The sequence below is a fragment of the Centruroides vittatus genome, unplaced genomic scaffold (assembly GCF_030686945.1).
Source record: "Centruroides vittatus isolate TY-2023 unplaced genomic scaffold, ASM3068694v2 contig_693, whole genome shotgun sequence".
NCBI lineage: Eukaryota > Metazoa > Arthropoda > Arachnida > Scorpiones > Buthidae > Centruroides > Centruroides vittatus.
In genome coordinates, this window is record NW_027122437.1 from 171,941 (window position 1) to 181,561 (window position 9,621).

The following is a 9,621-nucleotide window of genomic DNA, read 5'->3' on the forward strand; positions in this document are numbered from 1 at the left end:
CAAAATTCTTTGGAAATTTGATTGTCACAAGATATTAAAGAAATATACAATCGGAAAAGACCCGAGTGGTATAGTATTATCTTGGAATACCATTTATTAATAATTATATGTTCACAAGTATCCCTTTTGTAATCAAAAAATTTTTCATCCAACTTAGACTAAATAAGGAGATGATTATGGTCAATAATAAAATTTATGATTTATTTAAAATGTCCTGTCCAAGATGTAAAGAAATATTGACCAAATTTATATGTTTTGTGAGCGTAAGAGTGGGACAAGAATTAAAAAATTAAAGACTGCTTAAATTATTTAAATAATCTTGTGGAGGAAAATAAGATGTATCTGTTTTTCCATTCAGCAAATACTTTTACCATATACAAACTGTATAATTTTGCAAAAATTTTCTTTGGTAATTAATTAAATTAATTAATGTAAACTAATTGATGTATAAACCAGATATACATAAAAAATGTATACTCAAAATAATGAAATTTTAATTAAATATTGCTGTATAGTATACAGTGTATACTATACTGATAAGGTTTGTGATTATGCTATTATAACAGCCTGATGTAACAGGCCAACAGCCCGATACAAATAAATAAATATTTTGATTTGATTTGATTTGATATTAGAATTTAATAAATGCCAAAAGGTCTAACTACCAATAAAAACTGTTAGTTGGTCGCGAGTTTGGGCCTGACCCAAGGCAGGTTAGGTGGAATTTTCCAGAGTTTCGTCACGTGTCTATCTCCTAAATATGGGCCAGTTTCTGTAGAAAGTCATTCTGGTATGAGCTCACATGTTGTGTGGTCATATCTTATCGAATTAAATTAAATTAAAAATATAAATGTCAAACACCCGATAAACTGCAGAAGTGGAAAGTAATTTTAAGTGATGATACGTTTTTCAGTGTCCATTTCCAAAATATTTGCATGGCTGTCAAGTGAGTCTAAAGTTGTTGGGTTGCAATTTGAAAAAATCGTAGACCTATAAATTCCCACTTTCGTCCATCCTTCCCTTAATCTTGAGAAGGCAGAGATAGAGACCAGATATGGAAATCTTAAGAGCAAAAGGCCCCGAGTAACCATATAAGACTTTCGTTCCGAATCGGAAGTCACGCTATTTCAATTCAAACCTCCCATGAAAGATATTAGATTGATGACTGGCACGACGCTACTGTTGAAGGAAAAATGTGATGTACTGTACAGGGGCAAGCCACTACTTAGTTGCGATGCAGAGCATATATTTTAAATGAAATAAATTAAAGATATAATTAAAAATCTCAGACCGTCATTGTGACGATGTCACAATAAATAATTGCCCGTTCTTTATAGTTTCAAAACGTATTTATTAATTGATCTATTACAAAAGAACTAAATAACTAAATGCTTATTCATAAATCTTTAGTTAAATGGCGTATTGGCTTACAAATAAATCTCTGAACTCATGGACTTAAAAAATATCTGAGTGTTTCGTGCTGGAGAATGGAAATCTTCCAGAATTAATAAATTATCTAGATTCTAAAAAAAATTAATTTTTCCGGAAATTTACATGATCAACTTTTTTAGTATTTTCGTTTCTCTCCATCTAATGGGCATTAAGACTTCATCCACGTTTAAAGTATGTATCTGTTTTGCCCACAATAGCGATCAGCAAATGTAAGAAACGCACTCTGCATTTTGTGGATATATCACCCGTTAAAACATCTAAGATTGCTACCTGGATTCGATCCCAGATCCACCTGGATTACCTGGAAACTTCTGAAATTCCAGATTTTCATTAGTGGTCAATTCTAAATATATTGCGCCCACTCATCAACACTCTAGTATCTTCGTAGGCCTTGCAAATTCACAACAGGATCAAAAGGCTATGTTAGTGCCACAAGAAGAAAAGGATTTTTAAAAAGATTATTGTATCAGCTAACTAAAATTGTTCAAATGTTTTCACTGGAAATATACAACGATGAAACCTGTTCTGTTTGTACTTTGATATATCGTGATAAAACGATATAAGTATATAAATACCTGAAATTTTTATTCAGGAAGTAAAGTGGCGATAAATATTCGTGCTGCAGTGTATAATGGCAAAAATATATTTCCAGGTTGGTTATAATTCCTAATAACTAATTTAGGATTTTTAAAATTCAGTTTCTGCTTTCTGAAAATCTTTATAATTTCGTTATTATAATACTTAATGAAGAATTGTTACCTTCAAATATTTACAGATGATAATTATTTGCTTACTTCTTGCCGAAAATATTTCACTTTGTTTTCATTTTGAAAAGCAATGGAGAAACTTTAAGGTAATTAAACATTTATGTAATTTGTAATTTTAAGAATTGTCAAGGACAAATTTATATTTTACAGATGAAATTTAATAAAAAGTACGGAGAAGACGAAACAATCATAAGGCACGATATCTGGTTACATAATTTGGATTTCATTTTACAGCATAACATAGATTATGACTTGGGTTTGAAGTCTTACAGGCTCGGACTTAACGAATATAGCGACTTGGTAAGTAGCACTTCGAATAATTAATGAAACATGTAATTTAATACAGTACAAGCTGTAATAATGGTTTACATATAGATAGCGGCATATAGTAGCACTTCGAACAATTAATGAAACATGTAATTTAATACAGTACAAGCTGTAATAATGGTTTACATATAGATAGCGGCATATAGTAGCACTTCGAACAATTAATGAAACATGTAATTTAATACAGTACAAGCTGTAATAATGGTTTACATATAGATAGCGGCCATTTTGAAAAAATAGCTTTCAAACAGCGGCCGTTTTTTGTTATTATCACCGGACATTATTTAAAGGTTTTTCTGTAATATAAAACTGTTTTGTAGAACCATACGGAATTCATGCAGAAGATGTGCGCTTCGATGGTAGCAGTTAATAGAACAACGACGTCAGTATTTACTTTTAATAGTGTTGAAAATATAGTTCTTCCAGATTATGTCGATTGGAATAAAAAAGGATACGTTACTAAAGTCAAAAATCAGGTACAAATATAATAATTTTAAGAATTAATTCTGTAAATTGACGTAAAAGTTTGATGCTAGGGAAAGTGTGGTGCTGCTTGGGCTTTCGCTGCCATTGGAGCATTAGAAGGACAACAGAAAAGGAAAACAAATAGATTGGTTACGTTAAGTGAGCAGAATTTAATCGATTGTTCTAAATCACAAGGTAAGAATTTTTTAACTAACTTCATATAATAATACTAAGGAATTGAAAATACATAAACTTGATTACAATTATTCCTATATATACTGTCACGTCCATAAATTGAAATAATCGTCCAATCTATAGATAAATTAAAAATAAAGAAAAGCCACTGAGACCCACTTTTTGCAAAGAGTTCAATTATTGCAAGAACGTACAGAGACGATGTTTAGAAATCACATGTCAAATTTTTCCGAGGTGCTGCGAGTGCATATTTTATTTTGGTGCAGGACAATGCACATGTACTATACATAAGGCTGCACTTGTTAATACATTGCTTGCAGTGAAAATATTGTCGCATATAATGCCAGAAAATGACATTGAACATATTTGGTGTGCTTTAGAAAGACGATTTGCTTTCCACCAGCCTCCATCAAGAAAACTCTAGGAGCGTCAAGATTGGACTTTGCTGCGGACAGAGCTGAGAAATCGATGAGCAGCAATGTACGCGCAGGAGACAACCACAAGGCACATTAATTATTATTTACAGAGATAATGATTAATGTGCCATGTAGTTGTCTCCATTTACGATAATGCTTAATACGTTTAGTTGCATTTGGTTTCTTCTTCTTAATGCTCCATCTACTGTCGAAGGTAGGCGATTCGTATAGCTAACGTTGTCCTCGATGTAGCAGCTCGGAATATCTCCATAGATGCTCTCCCGAACTACCTTGTGATGTCTTTAAACCTATGATTTTTTGGTCTCCCAACAGACCTTTTTCCTTGTATTTTTCCCTCTAATATTAGTCTAAGTATTCCATATTTCTCTCCTCTGATTATATGACCAATGTATTGTGTTTTCCTGATCTTGATGGTCAGCAGAGTTCTTTTTGTTTGTTAATGCGGTTTACGACTTCAACATTAGTAATCTTTTGCACCCATGATATTCGAAGTATTCGTCTGTACAAATACATTTCGAACGCTTCAATTCTTTTCTCAGTTTGGGGTCTAGAGTCCAACTTTCGCATCCACACAGCAGGACAGAGAAGATGTAGCACCTTAACATTCGAATCCTCAAACATAAACTCAAATCGGATGTAATAAAAAATTTTTTCATATTTATAAACGATGTTCTGGCTTGTTTGATCCTTGCTCTTATTTCTTTACGTTGATCACATTGTTCGTTTATTATTGTGCCGAGGTATTTGAGAGATGATACCTGCTCGATAGTGTTCCTGCGAATGACAAGATTTGCATTTTCCCTTGTTTTTGAAAACACATAAAGTTTGGTTTTGGTAAAATTCATAAAGAGACCATGCAGTTTACTGTACTCGACAATACGGTCCATCAGTTGTTGTAATTCTTCAGGACTATTTGCCATAACCACTGCGTCATCCGCGTATCTAATGTTGTTAATTAATTTGCCATTTACCTTGATTCCACAATCACTGTCTTCCAACGCTTCTTTGAATATAGCCTCTGAGTATATATTGAAGAGGAGGGGGATAGCACACAACCTCGGCGCACTCCTCTCTTAATTAACGTGGTTTCGAAAGTTTCTTTTTCAAGTCTGACCTCTGCTGTTTGATGCCAATACAGTTCGCCGATGACACGCAGACTGCGTTTGTCAATGCCAATTGATGTTAAGATCTCCATGATCTTTTAGTGATTTACACTGTCAAAATCTTTACGATAGTGTATAAAACTGGCATAAACATCGGCGTTCTTATCCCTGCATCTTTAAACTAATACGTTTAAACAAAAGAGTGCCTCTCGTGTACCAAGCCCATTACGAAATCCAAACTGTGTTTCATGAACATCTAGTTCACATTTCCTGTATATACGTCTATGGATGATTTTTAAAAAGATTTTGAGCACATGAGACATTAAACTTATCAAACGGTAGTCATCGCACCGAGAAAAACCAATGTTTTTGGGTATGAGAATGAAGGTGGACTTTAGCCAAACTCTAGGTATTCTACCAGATTTATAAATGGTATTTGGTTTCACGTAGCTTATACTAAATGTGTTTTTTTCAATTGATTTTTTGTATACAAAATACAACGCTCTGGTTTACGTGTCAAGATCCTTGCTGTTCTGAACAGTATTTCTTGACTTATAGGCGAAAGTAACGATGTGTAGATTCTGGATGCTCGTGTATCATATTCGATTTCATAACAATTTTATGGAAATAATGTTAGAATTTATCTTAGGTAACAAAGGATGTGGAGAAGGTTCAGCAGATCAAGCGTTTGAATATGTAAAACTCAACGGAGGCGTCGATACTGAAGAATCATATTCATACGAAGGAAAAGTAAGAAATTAGAAGTTAAATAATAATAATTATATGTTTAACATACAAATTGGCCTTGTGTATACTTTCTTCAGGAGGGCTCTTGCAAGTTTAACAGTAAATCTGTTGGAGCTACGTGTTACGGATTCGTGGATCTTCCAAGTGGGGACGAAAAATCACTGCAGCATGCAATTGCCACTATTGGTCCAATTTCTGTTGTGATCGATGCAAGTTCTCGATTCTTTCAATTCTACAGGTTGGTAAATTTATAATACTATTGACATATCTTTGATACGTAATACTATACATACACGCCATTTATAACACTGCAATCAGGGATGGAGTTTACGATAATGAAAATTGCAGCAGTGATTTATTAAATATGCCTGTTCTTGTTGTTGGATATGGAAGCGTTAAGGACGGTGCTAAGTATTGGCTTATTAAAAATAGGTAAACTCAAATCGTTTTTAATTTATACGAGAATTTAATAATTATAATTTAGCTTTGAATTTTTCTGGAAGCTGGGGAACAAGCTGGGGTGCAGATGGTTATATCAAAATGTCAAGAAACAAAAAGAATCAATGTGGAGTTGCCACCTTGGCCAGTTATCCTCAAGTATAATTAAAATGTTTTGCTTTTTATATATAAATATGTGTATATATAGTGTATCATAAGTTTAAAACCATAAAGTACCTGTACATGTTGATCTTTGTTCATTCTTAATCAGATTAAGGGCGCCGAATAAAAAGAAATGAATTTAAGATTTCGTTGTGGTGACACGCAATCAGCATAAAGTTGCCGAAAAGTATAAATGCATCTTGTAAAACACTTCGGCAATTTAACGCTGATTGCGAGTCTTCACCCTTAAAATAACTCGAATTTAGTTTCATCTCATTCAACGTCATATACATTACCTGTAAAAGACAAAGATTAACGTAACAGTTATGGCTTCAGACTTAGAGGAATCTCTGCAAATGTATAAGTGTAATGATCCGAACGAAAAATAAATAATTTACAAATACATGAAAGAGAAAATACATGTTATGCTGATGTATTGATAAATTAAGTTAAGGAATAAAACTTGTTAATGATTTGGAGTTTTATGTTTCACTAGACATTTTGTGATACTTTATGATGGATGCAATTTACAAAAGTGTATAAGAATAAGGGAAGAATGTAAGACATACTACATAAGTTTTTTAAATATATTCATTAATTATTTAACACAAACTTAAATATCTCGAGAATTATATAAAGTCGAATCTCCAATAACAATAACCTCCCAATAACGAGCATTTCTAAATTGCAACGATTTTTCAGAAATGTTTCGTTGCTACTTTATCATTTTTGGAATTTCTAAATTAAATTTTAATGTTTGATTGTTTCTAAAAGTATTAATTCTTCCGAAGAAAGTATTTAACTATATTCATATTTTTATAAATACTTACAAATATATGTTATTTGAAACAAAAGAAAAAAAATTTGAGGTCATCTTAAGGTAGAGTACATTTTCTATACCTCAGATAAACAATTAAACCCAAGCGAAAATGGTCATTTATTTATGGTCATCCCAGATTAAACCCATACAACAGGATTTACATAAATCCATATACAGCAGGGGTGAGCAACCTTTACAAAAGTGCGTACCAAAATCTCCAAATGTATGATGGAAAATTTTATGACGTACCAGCCGTTACTGATGTAACATAACTATCGAAATTGCGGCCGATGGCCGCAATGCCGATAGTCAAAGGATACCACATATGATAAATACGTGAAAAAATTAGTAGAAGAACAGAACTGGGTCTGACCTTATCGGAATAATGCCGACACGCCGTTTATTCACAGATGCCATTCTACTACTGCACCACGCGGGAGCTTTTGCCTGCTACGTTTCCGTCCTGGGCCGGTTCGCTCTTCCTCAGGCAACACGGTGATCCCGGGTTCGCCCTTGGATACCATATCGACGTGATACTCAGTGCGGACATCCGATCGACATTGCACCACGCGAAAGCCTTCTCCCTTCCACCAGCCGTTCTCCGGTTTCAGTCTCCGAGTAGCTGGATTACAGGAACGTCGCACCACTCCCGGCCGGCAGCACCGTCTTCGAACTAGCCATAATCGTCTACCTTTGACTCTTTCTGTTGGTTTCATTCATGTTCTACTGGAATATGAAAATTTTTGAAACTCCCTAACACATAATCCGTTGAGGAATCGTAACTCACAATTTCCAATTTTTCCATTGTACGAAATTAGTGGGCATTCGTGATAGGAAATGGCGCTAATTGCTTCCATCCAACGAATCGATCCTAGTCATCAGCAGCCTCATCCAAACTTCCTCTTCACATTATTTTCTATTGAATAATTTTGTATTCTGGAAGAAATGTTGTAAAGATGCTGCGTAACTTACAATTTCCGATCTTAGTATTCGTTAAATTCAGTTATTATCTGTGATCGGAGATGACTCTGATTACTTTCGTGCAATGGTTTTCGAGAGATCGATATCAACGAAGATTAAAACATTTTTTTTTTTTGCTCAACCGAGCTTGAGATTTAACTTTTTAACGCATTAGGAAGTTTTTTTTGCACGTTATTTTATTGCCATTTTGCATAACGATTCTTAATTTAATTAGATTATCCTTTATCAGTTTTTTTTTACTGCTTACGATTTAGAGTGATATTCGATATTTATTGTTATTTCTAACTTTTCTATACAATTTCGGCACATTTCTGCTGCAAATAATTATTCTATGATTTATTTGTTTATTTAACTGTCACTCTATCACGATCTTCACAATATAAACAAATGTTTTGTGTATCTAATTTCGAAATAATTTAAATTCCAAATAGCAGACGTAATATCTTTGTTTTTCACTGGATATTCGATACATTAAATACCCAAAATTCTTGTCTGTAGGCGTATTGATAAAGAGTAAATGTAATCATATATTTTCACCTTAATTCAGATTTTTTGTAATCGTTTTAACAGGTAATTCAAGTTTTCAATGTATTATAAGTTAAATCCAAAATGCTTTAAGCCTTACGCAATCTACTCCATTGCATTTAATAAAACTATTTCTATATAATGATATAAATAAACTTTATTATTATTTCGGCTACAAGAAGTAATAAAATTAGTGATCATTCTGAACTGTCTGTTATATCGTTGAATATAATTTATTTCCAAATTTCAGTTAAAATAGCAAAAAGGAAATTTAATCGACGTTTATCACACAAATTTTATCAGTCACTGTAAATTGTGATGAGATTATTATTCTTGCCACCATTAATGTGTTCGTCTACATACGCAACGCGACTCGTGAGCGATCTGTCCGTTTTAACGGGGCCAGCTAATCTTATAGAAACTGATGCAAAATTTCGACGGACTTGTATGAATATAATTTTATAATATCACACGAATGATGCAAACTACATTTGTTTTATTAAGTAGTAATAATGACAAGTTTCATCACAGGAGGAATTGCACGTGGTCTACTATTTCTTGTTTTATCATTATTTGTCTTTTATAAAAAGCTGGAAGAACTTTACGGTGAAATGTCTAATGATGCCTTCAATTGATTATGATACGTTATTTGTAATTATTGTAATTATTTTTACTTTTCCGCTGTTACATATAACGAAGGAAAAGTACGATGATCACTTCTTTCTCCAACATTTATACACTTTCGGAATTGGAGGAACTGTGAAACGTCGAGAAATGAAAAAAAATGTGTGTGTTTTTTCTGTATGCATAGAAGATAGCGTATGCGTATGGAATATGATTTGATTGACTCCTGTGCCTTTTGTCGAAAATTCTTCAATGCGTTCAGAGAGGATATACTAGAGCAGTGTTTCCCAACGTGGGGCCAACGACTTACAGGGGGGCAATTTGATTGTTAAGGAGGGCAATTCGAAACTCGTCCAGAGTTTAAGTTAGCCGTATAGCCGCTGTACGCCGTATTTATTGTAAATATGTATTTAAGTTAGTTTTAATTTTCTAGAACTTTCCTTTATAACTCTTTTCCCTTGGAGTGGGATTAACAATTCTAAAAACCACTGAGAACAAAGAGATGAACGAGGCCTGAGGCCGGTGAAAGAGGAGAAAGAACATTCTTTGTCCAGACCTCGAGGTGGGCAGACGTGAGT

At 33.5% G+C, this 9,621-nt stretch overlaps 1 protein-coding gene across 2 annotated transcripts; it reads left to right on the forward strand.

Moving 5' to 3' along the window:
• Positions 1–2,052: 2,052 nt before the first annotated feature.
• On the forward strand, positions 2,053–6,173 carry LOC136980323 (cathepsin L-like). 2 transcript variants are annotated; one of them, XM_067276413.1, is made up of 9 exons: positions 2,053–2,104; positions 2,228–2,305; positions 2,370–2,519; positions 2,867–3,022; positions 3,083–3,206; positions 5,384–5,496; positions 5,571–5,731; positions 5,812–5,925; positions 5,997–6,173. In XM_067276413.1, the coding sequence occupies exons 1-9, from the start codon at positions 2,084–2,086 to the stop codon at positions 6,094–6,096; spliced, it is 1,017 nt and encodes a 338-aa protein (XP_067132514.1). In that variant the 5' UTR covers positions 2,053–2,083; the 3' UTR covers positions 6,097–6,173. The 2 variants fall into 2 exon arrangements, with proteins under 2 accessions (XP_067132514.1, XP_067132515.1); XM_067276414.1 differs by having other exon boundaries at positions 5,396–5,496.
• Positions 6,174–9,621: the final 3,448 nt, after the last annotated feature.

Bases quoted from the DNA above. Each gene is read 5' to 3' on its own strand.
- LOC136980323 (XM_067276413.1), top strand. From the start codon at position 2,084: ATGGCAAAAATATATTTCCAG. The intron at 2,520-2,866 runs GTAAGTAGCACT...ACTGTTTTGTAG, and splicing joins TTAACGAATATAGCGACTTG to AACCATACGGAATTCATGCA. The intron at 3,023-3,082 runs GTACAAATATAA...GTTTGATGCTAG, and splicing joins TTACTAAAGTCAAAAATCAG to GGAAAGTGTGGTGCTGCTTG.